Raw genomic sequence first — 24,459 nt, forward strand, 5'->3', positions numbered from 1 at the left:
GTGTCACCTGCACCCGATGAGCCCTATTTCAAACTGGAAATGCGACATCATACTACCATGCCACATAATAATTACAGGCTACTTTGTTGCATAAAATGTCCTGTGAAGTCTAGTTGATATCTCCTACATGAGTCATGTAAGATAGCTGTGCATTTCCCGGGCTAGTCCTAGGTTACATAGAGTGACCCGATATATGATTCTCTATAAGACAAAATGTACAAACAAGGATACCTCAGGCCGGCGCTGCAATCACAACGATACTGGAAACTCACACACAAAAGCCAATGTCCACGAAACAAATGCCTAAGCATCAACAACACTGCTTCCTTCTACAATGTTCTAAAAGCCAACTAGCACACTGCCCCAACCAGTCCAAGTAAAAACGTGTATAGATGGGAACCTAGAGGACCGAATTTTGAGCTTCACTCGACTGACTCAGACTCATACCGATAAGGCCCGCGTTGTCTACCGCCAGCTTTCACATACTCAAGATAGGCAGGGGCGCCGGGGAAGTCTGTATTATCGGCAATGACTTTGGAACCTTTTCTGAACAAGCTCAGGTCCTCGCAAAGTTGCAGATCAGGGAGATAAAACTTCTCCCAATAATCAGAAAAGGCCACATCCATGCCACCTTTCCTCAGCCTCCCCTCTTCAAATAGTATCCTCAGCGAGTGTGCAGCTGATCCTTCAACATGTACGATATCCTCCAAGCCGGCCCGCCGAATGAAATCTCGTGCAATGCTAGCATTGACTGAGCTCAGCTCAAACGTGTAGGCCTTAATACCAACAGCGCTGCCTGCTCCGTTAAGTTCACGAAGGATTGCACCCCATGCGATGGCCGAGGCACCGACATATCCACCAAACCCAATAAGGGCCTTTGGGGGTGGGTCAATTCTCTCCAAGTACTGTTTAGATACCTCGATCTTGGCGTCCTTTGAAGGTCATCATGCGGTTTTCGCCGGCGAACTCGTTGATAACCTTGACTAGACCCCTAGGCTTACCGGCGAAGGTATCCGTTGGCTTGGAGGAGATGTGCTCGTGAAGAGCCTTGGCCTTTATTTCGATAATCTATCGTTTATGAGAATTGTCGGACCAGTAGGATGGATTGGATAGTATACTGACTTCTTCCTTGGATATTGTGGCTATTACTGCGGAGGACTGGCTAGACTTGATAGATATATGATACTGCCTGTGAGAATACTGGATAAATGGGCAGAACACCTATAGTAAGGGCCACGTATTTATGCAACCAGGCTCCCATACTTCAGAGTTTAGACCTATATCGGCATATTCATCCTCGGACAAAGTCACCGAAAGTATATGGAATATTACCTGAACAACCCATAGCAGTGATGAAGAACCCCCCTCCAAAGCAAGTCCCCTCTACTACCCACCTAGGCATGTCGTGAGAAGTTATTCGCAGGTAAGAAAGAAAAAATGCACCAAACGAAGCCTGCTTGTCGATTATAGGCAGGAAAAATTGTATTCCCTCAACTGACAACCAGCCAGGAATCGGGTTGGTAACAATCGTTTACTTCAAATAAAATTCGTGATTGTACCAGGCAACAAGATACTAACTACACTTTCGGACATCGCGATGTAGTCGGACTTGAAGAGATGGATCGGATGGGGCCTTATCAGCTATCGTCGAGATCTGTTTCGGCTTTGAAGGTCTTAATTCCCCTTATCGCACTAATATAATGTAGTGGCCGGTTGCAACGGGCTGGATATAGTTCTATGACTGATGGTTTACTGTATCCCAGAACAGCGTGGGAGACAGTAGTGTAGTACGGAGTAGTGTGCCTTTGTACTTTCCCGTGACATCTAGTCACCAAAAATATGTAGTTAGTTAGGTAATTACTAGTAATTGAACCGGCCTAGTAGTATGTATCATCATCATTTTCTTTGTCTGAAAAAAAGAACATGGTAAAAAAGACAGAAAAAGAAAATGGGACGAGCCGGGTTTGAACCGACGACCTCTCGATTAACCTGTAAGGGCTTATATGATGAAGTGAACTTCAGTCGAACGCGCTCCCAACTGCGCCATCGTCCCAATTTGTTGAGGAGAAAGCAATTATTTTGATATTATGACCTTCCAAATATTATGCATGTTTCAATCCATAGTTGCAGTGTCTCTCGTTTCTAGACCTCGCCACGACCCGCGGGTAACCCTCTCTGTCCGACTCTCAACTCTCTATTTCGAGGGTTCTACTGTTATGACTAAACTAGGAGAGTTTCCATCTCGGTTGTATGGTCGACGTGAAGCGCTGGGGATGACATGCAATTTCCGGAGCACAAATCGATAAAGAGGGGCAGAGACCCTTCTCCTAGATCTCCAGAGCACCATAGCATGTCCAAGAACCTCCCCAACTGCTCCCAATACAGTGCTTGCAATACCCAAAGATTTGTTGTTCACAGTCTGTGACAAGCGTTCTAGCAGCCTACCTGTAGTCTGCAGACTACTTTGGGCGGCCTCGTATAAACTCTCCATTGCATCTGTATCTCTCTGTACCTGGGACTTCAAGTTCAAGTACTCTTCCCGAACAACTGGATCCTGACTTAAAGTAAATCGTCGTGTTGTTCCATTGTTAGATCAAGATCTTCCAGCCCCATCCTCAGCTTTGTTTGCATGTCTTTGAGCTTTTGCAAATTCTTTCGGACGCCAGGAATATCATCGGGCGATGCACCCTGCATCTTTCGAAGCTGCGGCACCATGAACTCTTTGGGTAAAGCATGACGCTCCATTGAACTATCACGGTTCTGCTTCAGCTTCTCGATGTCGTTGCCAGAAATGGCATTTGGGTTGCCGACCGCACCTGTTATGTAGCGATCCACGAGATCTCCCGGAGAAGGTCATGGAGAATTGCGCAACAATTTGTGGCGAAACAGACAGCAAGAGCACCCTCGCACATTCTGCTGCTTCCAAAGCGGCATATAGATGCCAGTCATCGTTTTTGTGCCCATCCGCGTAATCTGAGATTCCCGGATGGGCAGACAAGGAGTAATGTCTATCACTCCTGTAGCTTCTATCTCAAACACAGGACATCCTCTCTTTTGGCGGTATCCTTACGAGTAGAAGCAATTTTCATGACATGGCCGTCGGACCCAATGCCCCCTTTAAACAACCGCGCCGGATCTCCTTCACGATTCTCCCTTGGATACAGGCCCATTCTTTACTGTGGTTCAGGCTACAGACAATCGCTCAACGGCCCTTTGTGGTCGTATCCATCTTTACAAAGCCGATCTTATGCAGGGCGGAGAAACGCAATCCGGCCTCTAGCGGTTCTTGTTCGAATGCGCTCAATAGAGTCCAAGTGACTCACATTCTCCGACCAAAGACGCTCCTCCAGGAACGTGATGGTTTCCAAAAGCTCACTTGGCGGAGTTCTTATTAAGCCCGTACGCAAAAAGCCATGATCGGTATCCTTGACCGTTGCATAAGGAACAATCTTAGTTCCGAGAACCACATCACCAAGCCGGATGTCGTTCTTCTCGGAGGGCGCTCCGCCTGCGATTCCGACTAGAAGGACGCATCGTATTCTCGGAAAAGTACTTCTCATGTCCATGGTAATTCTGGATGCATGGATCCGTCCGTACATTTCCGCTGGTGGGAGATTGATTATCACATTATGCGTCCCAACTCACCCGAGAACATAGTGATTCCTGTCCCCTTCACCGCGGATCAGGCCGGCTCTATCGTACTTCTCGTCCAGGATGGTCACGGCTGCCCGGAACTCGGACTTTAGCACACATATCCAACTGACCATGAATTTTGTGTGCGGGGAAGGAACTTTGAGTGCAGGCTGTGGTATGATGTCTGTGTCATTAGGCATGTCTAGGACGGAAACTAAATAAAAATAAAAAGAGGTCTGGCTGAGAAATACAGCTGCAAGGCTCTGTTAAGAAACAAACACGACTGTTATGAAATTTGCAGATTTTCTCCTGGGTTCAAGATATCTCGACTAGGAAGGGAAAATGACTTCCGCGTTCGCTCTAGGCTCTTTCTGAACTGGCTGTGCAAACCAGGTACAGTAGTTGCTGATAGAGCGGGAGGCCTTAGCGTTTTTCGGCCTTCATTATTTTGTATGGATGCCTGATTATGCGTTGGTATAAAATCTAATTGGCCCATGGGTCCTGTGGCTCGCATATATAGGTATTGGAGTATAGCAAACGAGGCTAAGGCTGTGAAGCTACGCCCCACGGGCAAGAATTCAGTGCATACACCTACTATACTTGATTAGTCAACCAGGGAACCTATCAGTCCTAAGGTTGATCTGATCGATGGTCATCGTAGTATCCCCGTAAAAGTCATTCTTTCAAAATGTCCACTCGTGAGGGCATATCTATGTGTCATGCTCAAATACTACCAATTCACTACGTAGTACTGTACATCTAAGGAACCCATTGATATAGTTTCTAGACTATCCTCCACATGTACCTTGAGTAACAATATTGGCGTGAAGGGCTCTGTATCACCAGCAGGAAGACTGTTGAGGTCAACACGGTCGTAGTTCACTCCAAAGAAGCAGTCAAATTGATGATTGAGAGCATCTTAACGGAGTTTTGCGATTTGTGTAAAGAAGACATGTCTCGGAGTGCGTCCTACAAGGGAGTCCGGAAATTGTACTTGGAATTGAGACTCATCATGCACAGTGTCATGGCGAGCGTCCCAATCAAGCTTCTCCAAAGGGTGAGCCTTTTACTATTAGACACACTCGTCAATTGCCCTTCTGTCGATGATGTACTGACCGTATAATGGACAGTATAAATTATCCTTACATGGCTTACTGACGAGTACAAAACCGGTATAAGAGATCTAACCTAGATAACGCAGACTCCATCAGCATAATGTTGACTTACCATATACTAGTTATCCACCGAATACTTATTATGTAATTGCTGTCAGCAGCCTTCACTTTACTATTTCCGTGCACTTTGGATCGTAATGCGTTGGTGCTGGTATTATGCGTCTCACTCTACAGTCTAAGAGAACTGGGAATATTTATGAAGGTCAAATCATACTGCGGTCCTTACTGATGGTCTGATGGTGTATTTAATTACTTGGATGGGAGTATGGAGGGAAGATTTGTTCGAGACCAACATAGTTAGGGCCCCTAAAAATGATGATGTACATGCGATTCTTAAAGAATGATCTTGTTATAGATAAAGGAGACTAACTCTATATTTTAGATAGAAATACCTTGTTTGACTTTTTGTACAAGAATCATAGGCGAAGCACTTTTATTTCTACAATATTTCATACAAGGTCATGTAGTCTCCCCCTCCATCTACTAGAAAATAGTATGACGGGTATAAAAAGACAAAAGAGGAAATGGGACGAGCCGGGTTTGAACCGACGACCTCTCGATTAGCCTGGAAGGGCTTATATGATGAAGTGAACTTCAGTCGAACGCGCTCCCAACTGCGCCATCGTCCCATCTGTTGATGTGTGCTGGCTACAATTAGTGCTACATAAGCCTTTAGCACGACTGGGAGTAGCTCCTAGTCTGGGACAGTTCCAGCAGCACCCACCTCCGTATCCTGTCCGCCATACATTTCGGAGTAATCAGATAACCATAATGATGCAATGAACTTCTCGGAAACCTAATACACCACTCCGAATTTCCCGAGCCCTCCAGTCGACCCAGGCGATGTCGCATAAACAATAATATATCACCTCTAAGATAGGATATAATTGGCTACATACTCTCCACCCACCATGTCCGTGAAGCTCCTCGATCAAAGCGACCGGAACTCTGACACTGGACAGGACCGTCTTCTCACTCATCATCATCAATAAGGCCGGAGGCCTAGTCTACCAGCGTGAATTTCAGCCCGGCTTGCGCAAGCTCTCTACGAATGATTATCTCGTCTTAGCTGGTACATTCCATGGGTATGTGGGTTGAGCGAATCCATCCCGCCAACGAGATACTTCCCGCCCACACATTTATTTCCTGCGAACTGACGATGCCTCATGTGTAGTGTTCACGCCATCACTCGCTCTATAACTCCTAGGCTTCCCCTCTCTACGACACCCGCAGCAGCGACTACTCCAACTTCCTCCAATATACCCTCAACCCCTGGCACACCCACTCCGCCGACTTCTGCATCGGCATTTACGTATCCCAACCCGGGGATTCGAGCGACGGGTCTCGAGAGCCTTGAGACGGATAAGTTCCGATTGACTTGTTTTCAGACGTTGACGGGGACGAAATTTCTTTTATTTACGGATCCGATGATGGGGAACATTGATGTTGTTATGAAGAAGGTGTACGAGCTGTATTCGGATTATGTTATGAAGAACCCGTTCTACCAACTAGAGATGCCGGTGAGGTGTGAGGCGTTCGATCGACATCTTGCGGGGTGGCTGAGGGGGAGGACCTGATCCATTTTTATATCCTTCTGGTGTTCGAGTTCGAGGTAATAGACTGCTGGAAGGTCGGTTTGTCGTGACATTAATGACGCATTTTGATGACAATTGTCCCTCTTGTAATTACAATTTTCTTTTTCGCCTTTGTTTGGTCATGACACATACGATAGACTTCAGTCACATCCTTCCAAAAGCGTATCGACTAGGATCGCTTTCTAGAATACAAGAAAATACGAAAAGCACAATGAAAACGCCGGGTATGCATCAAATTCGTCCTCAAGTTATTTGGGTTCCTTCTCTACGCGGTGTCCATCTTGTCACCGTCCTCCTTCTTATCTTTGCCCCCGCTCGATTCACCACCCGGTTGTCCTTCCTCAGGAATGTTATCTAGGTTGCCTTTGCGGTCTTGCTCCTCTCGGTCCCTCTTCTCCTTCTCCTGCCGGTTTTTCTCTTCTTCCAGGGACAAGCGCAGGGCGAACGCTAATTCGGGGTCATTTTCAGCCGCGTCTTCGAAACCGAAATCGCCGGAATCACCACCGCCTGCGTTATCTCCGCCTGCTCCAGCGCCATCGCCGCCTAGGATGGGCGTCATTTGGAGTTCCTCACTCAACAGGTTCGGTCCGGGAGGGATGATGGCAAGGTGTGAGCCGTCGCCGCCCTTAACGTTCTCGACAAAGGCCTCTAGCTTCTTAGTTTGATCGGATTCAAGATCCCCGAAGGCAATGACATCGATAGACACGTTGTTTTTCTTCATCTTCTTAGCCAGTTTAACCAATGTCTTCTCATCTTCGTCGATCGGAGAGCACGAGAACACGACGATGCGTTGGCGCTGGGACTTCTCGGAACGGTGTTTGAGAGCAAGCTATGGCCAAGCATACAGTTAGCATAATTTTCGCCAGGTATTCTGAAAGTTGAGATGGTGGAGTCAAGGCATACGCCGGCCACTTGTATACTAGAGCTAAGGTGGGCAGTGCCATGGATCTTAGTGCGGTGCAGACCGGCCAGGATGGCACCAAAGTCGGAGGTAAACGTTGACAGAACCTCAGGGCCCTTTCCACCCATACTCATAAGTCCGACAGCTGATTGGGGATGTACGCGCATCTTGGCAGTGTGAATGACGCTGACGGCATCAATCTGTGCTTGCCATCTTGTCGAGCTGGAGGGCGTCAACGGCGAAACAACGGAGCGACCGGAGAAGGTACTTACGTATAGTCTCCATTTCTACTGCTTTCACTATTGTCCACGCTGTAGATGAGTTAGTTGGGGGAACGTGGAGCTAGGCGTTGGACGGGGGATGACGAACATGATCATGGTTGCTTCGAGCGACGACATCTTGGCGGCGGTCTATCGGAACCAGATAGGCTTATAGAAGGGAGCAATGAAAAAAGGTAGAATAAGATATAATTAATGGAGCTCTCTTAGTACCTTGAAAGCTCTGCGGGGGCAGTAGAAGATGGGGGTTTGCAAGATGATGATGATGGCGGTGATGGGGAGGAGAGTTGGAGCTCTGAGAGGGAGAGATCAATGTCACACTGGCCGCCCAGTCGGGACTAACCACAAATTAAGTCAGCGGTTGTTTATTCCCATAAAACAAACGCATACTTGCTTCCCTTCCACTCTCACACCTCACGCACGCCATCCCTTCGCTTTCCCGACAATTCCACCCAACCCAAAATATTACATTTATTCACCATAATTAAAGAATTTCTCTTCCGACCCGTCAAACTCGTCATTGAACCAGCAATTTCCCCATAATGGCTTCTCTCACCTCCAAGCGGAAGTCTCACGATGACGACGCGTACTCCGTCGACGAAGCTAGAACACCTACAGGCAGTCCTCCGAAAAAGAGGCTCAGGATAACCCGAAGCCAAAAACAAGCGCTTATTGATAACTTACAGCTAGAGGGTGCGTTTCTAATGCGTACTGCCCCCTAATTACCGACACTGACCGTATCACAGTCACCGAGCGGGCTCGTAAACTTCGCGCGCAATATGCGCTCCAAGCAAATGATCTCCGGGCCCGGATTGAAAGACGCATTAACCGGATTCCCATCGCCCTCCGAAAGGCGAACATGGGCGAACTGTTGGAAAAGCACAATGCCGCCCTCCGGGCGCAACACGAGAGCACCTCCCCGAGGAAATTCATAAGCCCGATTAAAGGGACACGCAATTTTGCAGCTATTTCTGTTAATCCTGCCATGCAGAAGGCCTCTGCTGCAAGTCCGAGTCCGCGCAGGACAAAGAGACAAAGGTACGCAGTCTCCAGTATCGCGATCCTCTGCACGACACTTTACTGACAGCGATACAGTCACGACGGTCTCTACTCCGATAAAGAAAATGCCCCTGCGGCAGGAGAACAGCTTGATGTGCTCAAGAACCCGAAGAGACGCGCCAAGCCCGGCGCTGCTGCCGGAACCTCACGGGTGGTCTCCCAAGAAGTTAGAGGGGCAGACTTTAGAATTCTTTCTCCGAAATCATCGAACTCTCGGACTTATCCCCAGTCACCACTTCGAGCATCTCCAGAGAAGCCACAGAACTCATCTTACCTCTCGCGGCATATGCCATCGCTGAAGCCTTCTAGTCCGCTTAAGGCCGCTCCAACCAGCTTGGCTGGGTCCCTGGAAAGTGCGCGTCTTCGTTCTACAAAAGGCACGCCAACCACAGCAACAGTGAGCAGACCGGCTTCGCAAGCTTCCAAGAGACCAGCAAGCAGGGCTACTACAGTATCCAAGACGACGACACGCTCACCCTTACCACGACCTGCTACCCGCCAGCTTGAACGCAGAGGCAGCGTCTCGTCTTCCACTTCATCCGGCACAACCGTCACTAAGCCGACGAGGACGGGTGCCAACGCGAGGAAGGTGACAGCCGCATCAACTGCAAGTTCCACAGCTAGGAAGACCGTCGCGAAGAGCCAAACATCCACGACTGCCAAACGCAGCACCGCGTCGGCTACCAGGAAGACTACCGCCCCCGTAGGAGGTGAAGCTACAACAACGGGACGAAGGGTCCTGCGCAAACGCGCTTAAAGCTCTATATTCTTCCTGAGGAAGAAACCTTACATCTATAGTCTTTTGACGTTCAATAAAGTCTGCAAACGAGGGTTTATCGTGCAACGGTGTGAACTTTGATGTTTTGGGAGTTCGAGCGGGTCTATTGGCGTTTTTTCATTGCCTCGCATTACTTGGTCTAGAGTTGGTTTGGGCTGTCTTGTAACCGGCTTGTGTGACTGCTGTTCTTTTTGCGCTGTTGAACTAAGTCGAGCTTCTTGCATTAATCAATTATTTGATTAAGGGATATGCTATTGGAGTTTGGCAATCATCATCCTCTGGCTGATTGGATGAAATACTAGTGAATTGAACTTCGTTACAGGTACATCGATTATCATTATTGAAACAATGATACATAGGAGTCCTTTGCAACTGTCACAATGTATTATATAATTTATCTCCAAGCTCTTGGTGTGTTTCGAGACCAAGGCTCTGAGCCATAAAAAAAGATCGCTGAACCGGATCTACCATTACCTATGAAGATTACGAATGAAACAGAATTGAAGGAGAAAGATTCCACCCCGTCGTTTCACAGCTGTATGTAATCTGAACATCGCATGAAATTATGGATGTAAATAGACCAAACACAGACAATTCGGGATATCAGCTCAAGTAGGCTGCTGCATGGGTAAAATGCGAATGAAAGGGTGTAGAAGAAGAAGATATAAAAACTCAGCACAGGTATCTCTGCAGCCATTGTGAACTGGCTGGAAAACGAAGCAAACCAAACAATACTCTCACAACACTGTCAATGAGAATCAAAACAATTGGAACACCGGTGTAAAATAAATAGGATGAAGAAAGAAGACTGTTGAAGGATTGAGCACATATTCACGCTAGGTTTCGGTTGGGATGCAATAGTGAGATCAGGGATAGGGACACTCGAGTACCAGAAATGCGTTATAGCAAGCAATGACAGACAGGATACTCTAGATAACCAATAGAGAATCCAGGGACAACAATATGCAAATAGGTAAGAGCAAGGCCCACCATTATAACGATATTGCACTTTTGAGCCGTGAACAGGCAGAAAGGGTAAAGGCAAGAGCATTAGCGAAAGACGTAACCAATAAACGCAGGTTGTTTGGCTTCAGTCTTGAGATAATTGCGATGCGATGCGAGACAAGAAGGATATAAGTAAATCAGAAAAACTCCAACCAACCCTGTCAAAATGGAAGAACGCTGAACGGCCCAACGACACACCAACAGTATTCAGAGAACCAAGAACTGAGGAAAGGGGAGTTTGATCGATACATCTCCGAAACAAGTTAGCATAGAATATTGATCAACCGGCAACTCCCATGGGCCCTGTTCCTGTGCGACTTCTATAAGTGAGTGGTTGAGGCTGGGCATCTGCCGGATTTTGTTGACTACCATTGCTAATGCTGCGCTCGCGACTATCGCTTGTCGCTGCTGGCACCAGCTCCATGTTGCTATGTGGGGTAGCACTCGCTGAATGGGCATGACCAGGGCCTTGTACATGACGTACAGAGCCTTGAAGCTGCGTCGCTGTATCCTGGGATGGATCCGTTTCGATACGTGCGGAAGTTGGGGCGTTTGCTCCCCGGTTTGCATTCGCGCTGGTGATAGTAAAAGTTTCGCCACCATTGACGGGCCTCTGGGAAAAGCTTCCACGCGCAATATCACCGTAGCGTTTCAAAATTTCCTTCGTGGTGACTTCAGAGTTCTCCTTCAAAAAGCTGGTGTCCGTGAGAACCGATTGCAGATCCTCGGGGATCTGAATTACTCCAAGTTAGCATATCTGTAACACATTAATAGTGTGCGAAAATCTACGTACCTCGCACATGGTATCATTATACGTGATGAGCGCATTGATGGCCTCAATCGCCAGGAAACTTTCATCCACAGTGCCATTCTTGGTATTTGGATAGAGAATATTAGGAGCCATGACTGTGGCAAGATTGTGTATGTCCATTTTGCTGCCTGACTCTTCATCTACGTGCGAGAAGGATGATGTCCAATTCAAGAAGGCAAATAGGACTTCCATGGTATCTCGGTGAGCTTTCGGAAGCAGGCAACAAGCAAGGTGAAGCACCCGTTTTTGCTTTTCTGGATCGGATAGTTCTGTGACGCGTGTAAGAATATTATCCAACGCGCTATCAGGATCGAAAGGCAGAATACTTACTCTGAGATACTACAAAAAGACGATGCAGTTTGAATGTTAGGAGTGGGTCGGGCATCTCGCGAAGGAACTTCTTTAAAAGGGCTGCGATTTGCACAGGGTTTTCCTTTGTTAAATCCACCTGTTCATACTTATTGTCGATCAGATCTGAAATCTCTTTAAGCCGCCTAATATTGCCGTTCTTTCGGAAAACACCTTCCACAGACATGTCCATCTGTCTCATGGCGGACACAGCATCGTCAACTAGAGCGGGAACGCGAAGCGCACCAGGTCCGACACCATGACTGGACTCTGTGCCCTCCTTTTCGACAAGGAAATCTAAGTTGACGCCGAAGTAACCCTTCTTCTTTCCACCTTTCTTGGCTTCTTTGTTAAAGGCACGGCCAAAGATATTCCAGATCGTCGGTTTGCGGGACTCAATAAACGAAAGAAGCTCCTCCAAAGTGAAGTGGCCATCCAGCAGAGGCTCCATAGATAGTACAGCAACGTGTCGCACGATGAAATACTCCAGCGCAGATAATTCTGAGAAGTACTTTTTGGCCCTTCCACTCTGTTCCATGAGGTGCCGTTCTAAGCCAGCACCGGAAACACCACGCTGATGGCCATAGTTGTACCTTGGAAGTGGCTCGGTGGTTCCGACAAGCCTTGTTCCTGCGTGCTTGTATGCGTTGGGACGTTGCTCTTTAGCTTGCTCGGCCGCAACGATCCTTGGAATATCATCCAAAGTGAGAGCGTCCTGATTGCCAAATGTCAGCTCAGTGACCGTCTCGCCATTTGCGTCTTTTTCTTCTACAATTTGAAAACCGTGACCACGGGGATCAGTGCCTTCACCACCCGATGAACCTGGCCTTACGCTCCGTCCTTCTGGTCCATCGATGATCCGCGACGCTCGTGCTTTTTTGTAGGTTGTTGACAAGGTACGCTCGTTTCGGATCGACCTTAGACGTCGCATTTCACCAACAGTCTGTTCAAGAGAAGATTCCTCCGTTCCCTCTTTACTCGCATGCGAGTAGGATTTTGATCTCGTTGCCGACCTACGCAGTTCACCCCCAGGAGCTGATTGGCCGTCACTGCCGTCATGCGATCTCAGGTTGGCTTCATCTGAAGTGGATCAGTTATCTAAGCTCAAGACGATAATTCTTAGTTGGAAACATACCTGATGCGGGGATAGTACCACCAGCTCGAAGAACGGTAAGTAGCCGTGCAAGAGCAACCTGTAACAGGAAGACAAACTGTTGGAGTTTGGACACTCGAGTGAACCCTCCTTGTGTATCATGTGTGAAGCCATTCTCAGAGGCGCAACTGGTACAGAAAGCGCACTTATCCTTAGGATTCCACAACGCATCTTGAGGAATGGCAGTCAGATCCCTCTGGCATGACGTACAAGTCAAGTGAGGTGGCTTGATATGCCACCTGCTGTCGCCAAGCTTGATACACTCGTCATCTATTGGGTCTTTGCAAGCGGCACAGCAATCAGAGAGCTGATCAGCAAGAACATCGACATTAGCCATCAAGTCTGCAGTAGTCGCTTCTTCTTCTAGAGGCCTAAGTGCTTCAAGATCTCCAAGATGATCCAAGAATTGATGGAGACCTTCAGGTGTTTCTGACTCCCTCTCTAGCTTTAGAGCGCCCTGCAAACCAATGCGAATGAGAAGTTTCAGATAATGAGCAAGACCCGTCACTAAAGATAGAAGCTCCTGAGTGACTCCGAGTTTCCGAACGCCGGTCTCTTGAGTCTTCGACAACAATGCAAAAAAGGCGACAATTTTCTTGCACAGGAGTTTTGCTTCGCGGCCATAGGCGAGGTCTAAATAATGGATTTAGTTTTGCTAGGTAACTGATAAACACTCACGAAAAACAAAGTCTCACCTTTCATGCCTTGGGCCTTGATGTTTGCTGCAAGTTGGTCAATCGCAGAAAAAAGAACATCAACGTGTGCAATGAATCTTTTCGCAACAAGGACTCCGTCCACATAAGTACCATTGCTAACGTGAAGAAGCATATCTGAGATGCAGGCGGCCGACGATTCCTCGAAAGTTGATAGGATGCTCCATATTTTGTACACTTTCTCCTCCATCACATCTTCTTCCTCCCGCACTCGATTGCGTTGCTCGTCGGTGGCATTGGCTTCTACCTCAGGAGGTTCTAGAGGCTGGCCGGTTGGAGCTAAACGAACATTCCAAAACTTGTGAATCATATAGCATTCAGGGTGCCAGTGTTGATTTTGGCCATTACGGAAAATCTCCACGAATTGTTTAAGGATTGCAGTGTGGCAACCGTGACACCGCTGTGCGAACTGCGTCGAGTAATGGAAGTGACAGAAGACTTTGCCTTCATGCTCATAATACGAGTCCTGCGCACCAAAGACTGTCGGGCAAACAGAGCAGGTAAAATGCTCAATATGATACTTTCGATCTAAGGCCGTGATATAAGAGCCACGCAGGGCACCGCCGCATTCATGACAGAGAAGATCCAAACGCCGAAAGTAGTCTGTCTCGCATAGAGGATATTGTCCACTCCCGTCTTCCGCATCGACAGGGAAGAATTTCGAAGCCACGATTTGGCCACAGTCCTACACGGGAATAAATCAGTTGCAAAGTACAGAATGGCTACGAGAGTAGCGATGGAAACTTACTTCACACTTGAAGCATTCAAGATGGTATGTTGAAAGTAATGCCCGTACAAACTGACCTGTGAGGGGTTCACCACACTTTTTACAGATCCTTGATGCGCCACCTGGTGACTTTGTCGGTTGCCGGCCGTTAGGGCGAGTTCTGTCCCGGGGAGTTGATCGGTCCCAATAACCGGCTGCATCGCGTGGAGTCGAAGGGTCCCTTGGGCTGGAATTGTTTGACTCGTATCTTCGACCCATACGGCCGTCAGGATTCTGGGCTCCATCCACGGGGCTGTTTCCGGACGTACTCCATCCCCCAGTTATTGCACGCGGCGAGTCAAACGGAACATTGCTATCTGCAGGTGATGTGGGAGTCTGCATCTGATTACCTCCACCATAACCACTAGTATTTAACGTGGGGCGAACAGCCCCGTTGCCCGGCACGAGGCTGTCTGGCAAAGGAACGTCGCCGGGAGGCATGTCCGTGTGAAACTACGCCGTTGTGCGTTTGTATTCAAATGTATCTGAGGATGAAGTAAGAGATTGGGTGTACTGATTCCTGAGAGAGGTCGTGTTTATGGTTAGGGCCGAGATCAAGGGAATTGGTTTGTCGAGCCAGGGATTGGTGCGGGAATAAACAAGGATGATTCGGAGGTTGCAAAATGGGTAGTTAGGGACGAGCAATGAAGCGATTATCGCATCTTTAGTGAAAGAAAGAGTTCAGGTCAGAGAACAATTTGACTTCGTTTGCGCGGGGCTCTTTGAGGATATTTGGAGGTGGTTCCCGTCACAACTTACCTCACGCCATGTAGATGAAACTTGCGGGGAAATTCTAGGAGTAACTCAAGGAATAGGAATGGGAGCGCGTGATCGACTGAATAGATCTAACCTTCCACGTATCACCTGTCTATGTAAGCGACTTATTTAAATATCGAGACGTCTGGAAGCGCAAGCGCCCGTGTCGAGGACAGCGAGATTGAAAAGGTTGAAGCTCAAAGTGAGACCAACAAGCGGCGGAGTACACTAGCCGGAATCACAACCATTCCTGATTGATTTCCTGCAAACACGAGGGTTGCCAGTCCAAACCCTGGAACTCAGAGTACAGAGGCAAGCAGAAAATGGTGAGATCCAAAATCCAGCACAGCCAAATAAACGAGGGATAAGGAGAGAGGGTAATAGGAGACAGAGATCGCGTGTTTCTCAGAGTGGGTGTCTGTCCTGCTGGGCAGTTGTCGCTGTGCCCCCCTATGCTTCATGTTGCTGGTTACCCGCTAGAGTCCATCACGTGAATACATTCACCGCCTGGATCACCGCCTGTGGCCAGTGTGTATTGTGTATTAACAAGGTATCTGTGACAGGAATGAGACGTTGGTGCCTGACTACTATGTAACAATCCACATTGAGAGATTGGACAGAAATCAGTGGAATATAAACAAACATAAATCATAGAAGAAACATAGGTGACAATAAGATATAAAACACACAGAAGAAACCATCTAGATTGTATATTAATAGTAAGTAGTTTTACAAGGACAAGCATCTCTTCTGTGATGAACAAGCGACTGCAATACTGGATCAGAACCTGGTACGGGCAAGAGCAAGAAAGGAATAAGGATTGTAGCCATCATTCCTAGCCTACCAACCCTTTTCCTGACCCCTTATTTTCTTTTTTTCTCTCTTTTATTCCCTCATTTGCGGGGCAATAAGCGTGTTCCCCATTTTGGTATTTCTGAAACTAGTCATACACCGGCAGTCTAAGTATGTTGCTAAGTGGAGTTTGCTGCCCGCTCGGGACCCTTGACGTTGTTTATGCAAGTAAAGGCATCTTGGGATGAGAATGTTTGATTCAAAATACGTAACGTACTGCAATTATTTAACAGGAAATTGCCCAAAGTGAGTTGCTTTATTACCAGTGTCACAATAAGTTGAAACGTCTTCTGCTTTTGTATAAGATGATGATGATAATAATGATGATGATGTTGTTGTTGTTGTTGTTGTTGTTGTTTATGGTGATGATTTTTATTATTTATTTTTCTTTCTCAAAGCATTCCTCAAGAGGATGTCATATATGGAGAGCAAGGGTGGTGACCGTCTTGTCAAGCTAGTCTTGTCCAGGAATGTTGGAATGAATGGTACCTGTAGTAAATGGAGCCTCAGGGGTCTTAAATTTCTGAAAGACCCTGACAAGTTAATTAAGTAAATAGAAAAGAGAGTCTGGGTGGTAACCTTTAAATAGAAATAAGTGGTTGTATTCTAATTTATAAGGACACGATGGACATGTAAACAAGGAATAAGGTATTTTCAAAGGGTCAACAGGTCGGTTGGTCAAGGGAAATATCCAGTGCTATATGTATCAGGGGACTTGGATCTACCAGTATTAGCATCAAGTAGGCGGTGAGGTAGGTTGCTTGTGTGGGATTTCAATAGAAGTATTTAAGAAACTGAATTACCAGCAATGTGTATGTATACGTAGTATGTCTGTACCCCGTACAGTATGTATGTATGTATGTATGTATGTATGTCATACCTACACTTCAGCCTTTCCCAAAAGTACACAATAGATAAAAATACAAATACAAGAAAGAATAATGTAGGTTTTTCTGAAAATATAGTAAAAAAAAGGAAAATTTAGTGACATTTCCTTTTAATACTTCCAGAAGCTTGCTTACCTGTATCATAAGTTCAGGTTTTTACTTACCTTTACTAACACAAACTCTGCTGTGCAATATAGGCTTATCTCTGTTAAGGAAATATGACAACAACGAAGATAGGTTTAAAGAGACCCCCATCGAACTATAGAGATAGATAAAATGTTCAATTGACAATTGTACGATACTGGAGATACTCTCATCAACCTAATTATGAACTGCGTACAACTCAACAGGTACACAGAGCTTGTTTGTCTGCAATCGGTTGCTCCCTACTTCACTTATGTTTCGCATGTTGATGCGTGCTAGACATTGACCCAAGGTATCATTAAAAGCTTGAATAAAACAGATGTCCCTCACCTGATAAGTACTCACTTTCAGAACGTAACCCACCTGGTCTATCTCCCGCTGCCTTGGGGGCTGCGACATCAATGGTCATTATTATCATCTAAGCGCCCTCCTCTTCTTACTCCGCCATCTGCTGCTTACAACTGACTATAAGCGCTTTTTGTCATATCCATATTTTTATAAGTCAAACCCGCTGACGAGAGCTCGTTTATTCGGTTCTATGGCAGAATGTCTGATCAGGCGATCCTCCGCATTACAAGTGTACTATTTCCTCCACCATCGAAACTACCCTGAGAAAAACTTTTGAACTAACGAGGGGTTTCTTTCGGTGGGTTACCAGGAAATCAAACAAATCCAGCAAGGCGCAGACCTGTGTAAGTCTCCGATCATGAGATGCTAAAAGAACCCTACCGTCAATTTTCCCGTAATAAGCTTACAATCGTTTGTCGGTTCTGGCTCTAAGCTCTGGCGGTAGCTTACGATGAGTCTGACATACGAAATATCTACGCCATCATTCTTGGACCCCCAGAGACCCCTTACCAGTTCGGTTTTTTCGAGGTTTGTGTTTGCTGCACTTGATACAATAGCGACAACAACATAATCCTAGTCTTACTGACTGGGAAGGGTTCTCCTTAGTTTGCTATCAAATTTGGAAAGGGTAGGCAATCTAGACTGTGAGAGGATCGCACTAGCATGTGCCTAGAAGACTGATCTATAGCGGCATCAGACTATCCTGCAAACCCTCCGAGTGTCCGAGCTCTGACGACAAATAAAGGACGCTGCCGATTCAACCCTAATATCTATGCTTCGGGCAAGGTCTGCTTGTGAGTTCAATATCGAAGGCCCTAGGAACCAACAATGCTCATGTGCTGATAGAGACCAGGTCTATTCTCGGGTAATGTCATCTTGAAAGTGTACAAACTAACTATGGCTGACAGGCCTGGTAGCACTTGGCACGGGGAACGCGGAGAAGAATGGTCATCTGTACAAGGCCTAGAATCTATTTTGCTCTCCATCCAGAGTCTCTTATCTAACAATCCTTACGAGAATGAACCTGGATACGACAAGGCACAGACTGCGGAGGATAATGAGTGCAAGAAATGCTATGTAGAGAAGGTGATGGCTTTTTCTGATTTGGCGTGAGGATGTGCTAACAGCATTTTTTGTATACGTAGATTCGACATGAGAACCTCCGAATCGCAGTCATCGAGCCTCTGGAATCGTCGCTAGGTATCTTGCCAGACAGAAGAGCAACCCTGGTCGCAGAGCAACCGTCCGAGGATGACGACGAAGACCAATTACAGAACGATGATAAACCCGGTATTGAACAGTTTATCGACTTTCGCAAAAGACGGTTCTTATGGTATTATGAATCCTACATCCAAATGATTAATACTGCGGAAACGGAGACTTCTCGAAAGCGCAAATTCCGCAGAATGCCTTTCGAAAGCCAGGGCAATACTATGGATGGGCACTTTGATTACCCTGAATTAAGGCGGCGGCTAGCCTTGCTCAAAGAAAGGATTATTTGTGAGACACAAAATTGGCCATTCGAAGGCCTTGGTATCAAGAAACAAGAATTGAGTATTGCTTCAAATCTGCAGTGCCAGTATGCACAGATTGTCGAGGATTTCAAGCGCCAGAAGAACTTTGCCGTTGATCTAAACCTTGTCGATGCGAATCCATTTCTTTGGGCATTTACGTACTTTGGTCGGCCTATGAGCCACTTGGACGGTGGCATATTCAAATTCAAGATCTATATAAGCCCACGTTTCCCGGACGAACAGCCCCGTGTCTTTGTGGAGACATCTCTCTTTCATGTTCGCGTATCCAAAGAGGGAGTTCTGTGTTATTTTCCACGGCGAACAGACGAGATGCGTTACCATATCGAAGCGATTGTGGCGGCACTCGAAGAAGAATCTCCGCCGTATGATCCTCGCACTACAGTGAATCCCGGGGCAACCAAGCTTTTCTGGGGTAGTCCAGAAGATCGCAAAAATTATAACAGGGCATTGCGACGATCTGTCGAAAGAAGCGCTGAGTGGGTTTCCGTTTATCCCTTAGACCACCATATTCGCAAAATCCTAACGTAACAATGTAGGGAAGCGTATGCATGAAGATCTCCTTGCCTACCAAGGCTTTTTTACTACTCACTTAAGCATCAGATGCTTCATCAACTCCGGTTCAATTCGGCTGGTCCAAACTTTGAAATATTATCAGTCTGCAATTGTCTCATTTTCTTCTTGCTCTAATTTTCACATCCTTCGCCGTGCTCTATCGCATATAATGGTGTGTATGTCATCTGGAGTTAGGCGCGTGATGATAATATGGTTTATCGGCTGGGATTAGGACGTTTCTAGATTGGTTTTGCAAAGATAATGCCCAGTTATGTATTGATGCTACCGATGTAAACCTCTGTAAGTAGGTTTAAATAATTCAATGGGAAAGAGACAATGGGTTTCGTGGTCATCATATCACGGTTGAAAGCAATGTGGCTTCTCTACTAGCGGGGTCTCGGGCCTTTTTGACTAGCCCCCAGACCATTTTCTCCGTAGCTTGGAGCAGATCCCAGTTAAATTGTCGCACCCCCGACCTAACAAGAGATCAACACTCCCCGTCCTCAATTTCTATCGCTTATCTCCACCACCTTCAGTCGCTGAAATTGACAAATCACCCGGCATAATGTCTAACAAGCGTCCCACTATGGAATTGGGCTCTGTCTTGGTGGTCGGTGGCTGCGGATTCGTGGGCTGGCACATTGTCAATCAGTTGCTCAACTTCCCTTCAGAAACCGATGTCAGCGCCGCTCTCCCGAAACCAGAAGGAGATCCTCGATTCGATTACCCCCAATTGACCGGTCGGTATCCGAGATGTATAGCGAAGGTCGCGGTGGTCGACTTGCGAACCACCAACAACCGGTTGCCCGGCGCCGAATACTACGATGGCGATATCACGTCGGCCGAGTCTATGTTGGACGTGTTCCGCAAAGCTAAGCCTGATGTTGTTATTCACACTGCTACGCCAAATGTCCTGGAAGGAAACAAGCCGTTGTTGCGCAAGGTGAACGTGGATGGGACGAAGACATTGCTGGAGGTCGCGGGCGGCGCTCGCGGAGACTGGGGCGGCAAGTGCAAGGCTTTCGTGTACACAAGCTCGAGCTCGGTGGTTCACGACACGCAAAGTGACTTGATTAATGTGAACGAGGAATGGCCTTACATCAGAGGACAGCGGCAGTTGGAATACTACTCGGAGACTAAGGTAGGTAATGCTGAACCCTTTAGGTTTCTCGAGTCAACGTTTGCTGACGAGTCGGCGATTCAAGGCGGACGCAGAAGAACTCGTTTTGAAATACAACCGAACGTCGCCCTCTGGCATGGTGACCTGTGCTATTCGTCCGGCTGGTATCTATGGTGAGAAAGACACTACATTTACCTACAAGATTTTGGAACACTCGTCCAAGGCTTCCCACACCGTTCTTCGAATGCAGCTGGGTGAGAACAACAATCTGTTCGATTTTACCTACGTTGGCAATATTGCTTATGCCCACTTACTCGCCGCCTTCCGTCTGATTGCTACGAAGACCCGCATTGACTCCAAACAGAGTGAACCGTTAGACAATGAGCGGGTTGATGGAGAGGCTTTCAACATTACCAACGATGCCCCGGTTTATTTCTGGGATATGACACGTGCTGCTTGGGCTTTGACTGGCAAGGTAGTCGAGCCTCATCAAGTGTGGGAACTCCCCGAGGCGATCCTCGGCACTGTTGGCGGTGTAGCGGAGACAGTACTGGGAATCTTTGGCAAGACGCCGCGGTTGACTAGGCGGATGGTCCGGTATTCATGTATGACTCGTTACTACTCATGTGACAAGGCCAAATCTCGACTAGGGTACACACCCATCGTCCCGGTTGATGAGGGCCTGGCTCGTGCCGTCGGATTTGTGGTAGAACGGGAGCGACTGGAGGGTGAGAAGAAGGGACAGTAATGGGAAAGCGCAAATGAATGATGGAGGTGTATGGGCAGCACGATGTAATATAGGTAATTCTGGAACTATTATCTGGTTCAGTTTCTTTCTACCAGGCATATACCTTAATGATACATGGTTTTGAGTGATTTTCGCCATATATAGCCATATATCGATTGTCAACCTTCACAGTGGCTGTATTATGATGGTTGAGATTTATAGATTCAGTCCATTCAAGCGTTTTCACGGTATATGTCTGTATGTTTGCTGGATCAAGAAGCCTCCATATCAACCCAGGCACCGCTAAATTGAATAGCCTGTCTAAATGCGCCCGTCGGAGACCGAAAAGAAGACACAGTTTTAAATCTGGCTGGGGAGTCGGCATGCCATGACTATTCCAGGAAATCCCTTTTCAAGACCTACCAGGTCTAGATTTGCCCAAAACCAGTACTCGTCATCTGATTTTGGAACCTTTCTCTACTTCGGAATCTATTGAATTCCAAACTTCCGGGATCGCTTCTTTACTGGGATTACCTTAAGAGTATCAAGGAAGATAGGAATGCGTCATCTTGCCCAGGGGTAAAGCGCCAGATATTGACAAGAAGCCAAGCAAGTGACGAATGGTATGCGTGCATTATCATCATATAGGTTACATGTGGCTGTCTCACTGTTTTGTTCCTTGGCAACCACAGAACTGAGTGAGTATAGTGCGTCTGTCAAGGACCGTCAAGTAGTACCTTCCTCAATTGGCGTGGACGTGGATTGCGGCACCTGACCTTGGCTTTTATAATTGTCCGTGTCTCTTCGTTCTACTCGTTCTTTTCTGTTACCCTTTTGTCATACCTTGTCAGTTAGGCATAAGAACAACAACTGGAATAGCGAAACTGATATAGTCACGTCGGGAAAAATATCATGGATAAGTTATACCAGCAGTGTCTAGTTCAAATCCTCCTTATGTGTTTCGTCGACTACTTCTGTTGCTGGTCTGGCTGATTAATCTTCCAGAATCGACTGCAGACGAAAACAGCGATCCCGCGGGGCATTTATCTGGTGTAAAGGAAGGCATTCCTGGAATTGATGCATCCTTTGACTACCTTGTGGTAGGTGGTGGTAATGCTGGAGTGACTCTAGCAGCGCGTCTAGCTGAACAAATATTCACCGTGGCCTTGGTAGAAGCTGAGGACTTCTATGAGACCAAGTATCCACTAGCGAAGGTCCGTGGGGCTGCTGGAATTGGTACTGGAGCTGATCCTACGGCTATTCGAACGCCCATCGATTAGGGGGGTTTCTTGTCAATGCTGGACCGGGTGCAAACTACCGGACTATACATTAGGAGAAAGCCAAATGTGTAGCAGGATCGTATGACTTACCAATGAGTCTCGAGTTGCCTACTATATACTGACTTTGTTTATTGTTAAACAGGACGGCAAGCAACTATATGATATACCATAGGTCAGTGGACTCCTATCTTCTTTCATAGATAAAACTAAAGAATGACTAGAACTAAGCCGACTATAGGTTCGATGATGCGGTGGGCTGATCTCGTCGATGGAGGAAAGTTACATCTTTGACAGCGTTTTTCCCTTTTCCAAAAGGCCGATCAACTTTACTGCGCCCAACGACGAGCTGCGTCCTGCAAACGCCACTGTGAGATATCGAGAAGAGGCATATGATAAAAACAGCTGGCCTGTCGAATTGACTTATCCTGATTCTGTCTCGTCTTTTCCTAGCTGGCTCAAGCTTGGATTAGAATCGGGGGGCGTTGGAGAAACAGTTGAGTTTAAAAGTGGGTCGTTGTCAGGTTCCTTTTATTGTCCGTTGACTATGCGACTAGCCGATCAAACCAGAAGCAGCTCGGAATCGGCATTTTTTAGGTCACTGCCATCCTCAGTCTACCTACAATCTCTGACGTTATACAAGAACACAATGGGCAAACGGATATTATTTGATCAAAAGCGAGCAACAGGAGTTGTGGTTTCCACCACTGGTTCTAAGTATGAACTGAGCGCGACGCACGAGGTCGTCATATCGTCAGGTGCTTTCCAGAGCCCTCAGCTACTCATGGTATCAGGGATTGGTCCTACTGTTATACTCCAAGAGCATGGGATAGTTGTTGTTGTTGTGGGTCTACCAGGGGTCGGTCAAAATTTGTGGGACCAGGTCTTCTTTGGACCAACATATCAGGTGGATGTAGAGACATTTAATAAACAGGTTCACGGACATCTCGTACGTGGTAAGCCAAATAATTCAGTATACATCTTCTCATACTGGAGTATTGACTAATCATGGATTCGACTACGTGGCCTTCGAAAAGCTCCCAAACAGCTCGCGATCCGCATTCTCTGAAAGAACGGAGAAAGACCTATCCTGGTTTACCTAAGACTGGCCGGAGGTTGAGGTATGTTTCCAGTTTGTTACCAAGCCCTGATTATGCTGATTCCCTGGATGTAATAAACCAGTATGTCGCCGCACCGCTTTCGTTGGTAATTTCTCCGACCCCATTACTATGCAACCAAAGGATGGAAAGCAATACGCCAGCAACATGCCGGTGCTTATGACACCGACGTTGTGTGGGAACGTCTCCATGATCTCAGCTGATACGAACGATCTTCCAGTAATTCACGTTAACTGGCTTACTACGGAGACAGACCAGCAAGTAGTGATTGCAGCATTCAAGAGGACATGTGACATCTTCCATAGTGAAGCCATGACACCCATTGTTATCGGAGATGAATACTTCCCAGGGGAAGAGGATCAGATTGATAGTCAGATCCTTGGCATCATCCGGGATATAGCCATGGCTCCATGGCATGCTTCCGGTACATGCAAGATGGGGACTCGCTCTAATCGCCTGGCGGCCCTCGATACCCGAGCCAGGGTGACTGGAATCGAAGGACTGAGGGTGGTAGATGCCAGCGCATTTTCGTTTCTTCCCCTGGCCATCCCCAAGCGGTTGTCTGTATGTTTTATATCATATCCCCTCATCTACCTGGGAGTTCGGTGGCCATGGATGTTTAGATATGCTCGTGGAGAAGATTGCCTTAGATATTATAGGTCATAGACAAGGTGGAGCTTAGGATGATAAGACATTGATCCGCAATCCGGGCGTATCCGCTGAGCTGGATGAAGGAGCTTAGCTCTGAGATGTTATTCGGTAGATAGATGGTGATTGCAAAATGGGCTCACCAATGACAGCCCCCAACCACATCCCGGCTATCCTGCAAAGTGAGCATGGAGCCACCGAGTAGAACAAGTGAAACCCACGGTGACTTACGTATGATATAGGGGGCTGACCGTAAACACACACACACAATTTTACGAAT

General features: G+C 47.0%; 9 protein-coding genes and 2 non-coding genes across 11 annotated transcripts; 5 read left to right on the top strand and 6 right to left on the bottom strand.

The window, feature by feature from the left end:
- Positions 1–422: 422 nt before the first annotated feature.
- BDW43DRAFT_301375 (putative O-methyltransferase) lies at positions 423–1,593 on the bottom strand (the record flags this gene model as incomplete). The annotated part of the gene is made up of 3 exons (XM_032045032.1): positions 423–932; positions 979–1,068; positions 1,579–1,593. The coding sequence occupies 3 exons, from the start codon at positions 1,591–1,593 to the stop codon at positions 423–425; spliced, it is 615 nt and encodes a 204-aa protein (XP_031898790.1).
- Positions 1,594–1,949: 356 nt separating this feature from the next.
- Positions 1,950–2,053, bottom strand: BDW43DRAFT_t162. Its single transcript has one exon. It is a non-coding gene; the product is annotated as a tRNA-Phe (tRNA).
- Positions 2,054–2,559: 506 nt separating this feature from the next.
- BDW43DRAFT_301376 (uncharacterized protein) lies at positions 2,560–3,833 on the bottom strand (the record flags this gene model as incomplete). The annotated part of the gene is made up of 5 exons (XM_032045033.1): positions 2,560–2,840; positions 2,892–3,026; positions 3,071–3,171; positions 3,265–3,640; positions 3,677–3,833. The coding sequence occupies 5 exons, from the start codon at positions 3,831–3,833 to the stop codon at positions 2,560–2,562; spliced, it is 1,050 nt and encodes a 349-aa protein (XP_031898791.1).
- A 1,500-nt stretch (positions 3,834–5,333) lies between these two features.
- Positions 5,334–5,437, bottom strand: BDW43DRAFT_t161. The gene has a single exon. It is a non-coding gene; the product is annotated as a tRNA-Phe (tRNA).
- Positions 5,438–5,449: 12 nt separating this feature from the next.
- BDW43DRAFT_130545 (trafficking protein particle complex subunit 4) lies at positions 5,450–6,527 on the top strand. The gene is made up of 3 exons (XM_032038178.1): positions 5,450–5,721; positions 5,771–5,893; positions 5,983–6,527. Coding segments are annotated over exons 1-3 (528 nt in total). The 5' UTR covers positions 5,450–5,719; the 3' UTR covers positions 6,386–6,527.
- Positions 6,527–7,879, bottom strand: BDW43DRAFT_130531 (proteasome regulatory particle base subunit RPN10). Its single transcript, XM_032038177.1, has 4 exons — positions 7,674–7,879; positions 7,577–7,615; positions 7,307–7,526; positions 6,527–7,232 (listed from the first exon to the last, which is right to left on the bottom strand). Exons 1-4 carry the CDS (start codon positions 7,700–7,702, stop codon positions 6,669–6,671), a joined length of 852 nt encoding a protein of 283 aa, XP_031898793.1. The 5' UTR covers positions 7,703–7,879; the 3' UTR covers positions 6,527–6,668.
- A 114-nt stretch (positions 7,880–7,993) lies between these two features.
- Positions 7,994–9,416, top strand: BDW43DRAFT_130586 (uncharacterized protein). Its single transcript, XM_032038179.1, has 3 exons — positions 7,994–8,275; positions 8,329–8,620; positions 8,678–9,416. Exons 1-3 carry the CDS (start codon positions 8,125–8,127, stop codon positions 9,396–9,398), a joined length of 1,164 nt encoding a protein of 387 aa, XP_031898794.1. The 5' UTR covers positions 7,994–8,124; the 3' UTR covers positions 9,399–9,416.
- Positions 9,417–10,587: 1,171 nt separating this feature from the next.
- BDW43DRAFT_320577 (GTPase-activating protein LRG1) lies at positions 10,588–14,656 on the bottom strand (the record flags this gene model as incomplete). Its single annotated transcript, XM_032049101.1, has 6 exons — positions 10,588–11,157; positions 11,218–11,504; positions 11,566–12,663; positions 12,719–13,369; positions 13,432–14,134; positions 14,198–14,656. The coding sequence occupies 6 exons, from the start codon at positions 14,654–14,656 to the stop codon at positions 10,705–10,707; spliced, it is 3,651 nt and encodes a 1,216-aa protein (XP_031898795.1). The 3' UTR covers positions 10,588–10,704.
- A 2,350-nt stretch (positions 14,657–17,006) lies between these two features.
- On the top strand, positions 17,007–19,585 carry BDW43DRAFT_281181 (ubiquitin-conjugating enzyme E2). Its single transcript, XM_032042472.1, has 9 exons — positions 17,007–17,433; positions 17,513–17,546; positions 17,636–17,730; positions 17,809–17,830; positions 17,900–17,996; positions 18,056–18,067; positions 18,120–18,288; positions 18,348–19,213; positions 19,274–19,585. The coding sequence occupies exons 1-9, from the start codon at positions 17,401–17,403 to the stop codon at positions 19,287–19,289; spliced, it is 1,344 nt and encodes a 447-aa protein (XP_031898796.1). The 5' UTR covers positions 17,007–17,400; the 3' UTR covers positions 19,290–19,585.
- A 158-nt stretch (positions 19,586–19,743) lies between these two features.
- On the top strand, positions 19,744–21,285 carry BDW43DRAFT_281182 (C-3 sterol dehydrogenase/C-4 decarboxylase). Its single transcript, XM_032042473.1, has 2 exons — positions 19,744–20,430; positions 20,495–21,285. The coding sequence occupies exons 1-2, from the start codon at positions 19,855–19,857 to the stop codon at positions 21,155–21,157; spliced, it is 1,239 nt and encodes a 412-aa protein (XP_031898797.1). The 5' UTR covers positions 19,744–19,854; the 3' UTR covers positions 21,158–21,285.
- A 476-nt stretch (positions 21,286–21,761) lies between these two features.
- Positions 21,762–24,384, top strand: BDW43DRAFT_301382 (uncharacterized protein; the record flags this gene model as incomplete). The annotated part of the gene is made up of 8 exons (XM_032045034.1): positions 21,762–21,834; positions 22,070–22,350; positions 22,470–22,495; positions 22,559–22,588; positions 22,638–22,694; positions 22,732–23,369; positions 23,596–24,095; positions 24,295–24,384. The coding sequence occupies 8 exons, from the start codon at positions 21,762–21,764 to the stop codon at positions 24,382–24,384; spliced, it is 1,695 nt and encodes a 564-aa protein (XP_031898798.1).
- Positions 24,385–24,459: the final 75 nt, after the last annotated feature.

Source organism: Aspergillus alliaceus, assembly GCF_009176365.1.
Source record: "Aspergillus alliaceus strain CBS 536.65 unplaced genomic scaffold BDW43scaffold_31, whole genome shotgun sequence".
NCBI lineage: Eukaryota > Fungi > Ascomycota > Eurotiomycetes > Eurotiales > Aspergillaceae > Aspergillus > Aspergillus alliaceus.

Coding starts and splice junctions, on each gene's coding strand:
- BDW43DRAFT_130586 (XM_032038179.1), top strand. CDS start 8,125: ATGGCTTCTCTCACCTCCAAGCGGAAGTCTCACGATGACGACGCGTAC. Junction 8,276..8,328: donor TGATAACTTACAGCTAGAGG/GTGCGTTTCTAA, acceptor ACCGTATCACAG/TCACCGAGCGGGCTCGTAAA. Junction 8,621..8,677: donor CGCAGGACAAAGAGACAAAG/GTACGCAGTCTC, acceptor ACAGCGATACAG/TCACGACGGTCTCTACTCCG.
- BDW43DRAFT_130531 (XM_032038177.1), bottom strand. CDS start 7,702: ATGTCGTCGCTCGAAGCAACCATGATCAT. Junction 7,527..7,576: donor AGTAGAAATGGAGACTATAC/GTAAGTACCTTC, acceptor GACGCCCTCCAG/CTCGACAAGATGGCAAGCAC. Junction 7,233..7,306: donor CTAGTATACAAGTGGCCGGC/GTATGCCTTGAC, acceptor GCTTGGCCATAG/CTTGCTCTCAAACACCGTTC.
- BDW43DRAFT_281181 (XM_032042472.1), top strand. CDS start 17,401: ATGTCTGATCAGGCGATCCTCCGCATTACAAGT. Junction 17,547..17,635: donor CCAGCAAGGCGCAGACCTGT/GTAAGTCTCCGA, acceptor TCTGGCTCTAAG/CTCTGGCGGTAGCTTACGAT. Junction 17,731..17,808: donor ACCAGTTCGGTTTTTTCGAG/GTTTGTGTTTGC, acceptor GGTTCTCCTTAG/TTTGCTATCAAATTTGGAAA.
- BDW43DRAFT_130545 (XM_032038178.1), top strand. Junction 5,894..5,982: donor TTAGCTGGTACATTCCATGG/GTATGTGGGTTG, acceptor CCTCATGTGTAG/TGTTCACGCCATCACTCGCT.
- BDW43DRAFT_281182 (XM_032042473.1), top strand. CDS start 19,855: ATGTCTAACAAGCGTCCCACTATGGAATTGGGCTCTGTCTTGGTGGTC. Junction 20,431..20,494: donor AATACTACTCGGAGACTAAG/GTAGGTAATGCT, acceptor CGGCGATTCAAG/GCGGACGCAGAAGAACTCGT.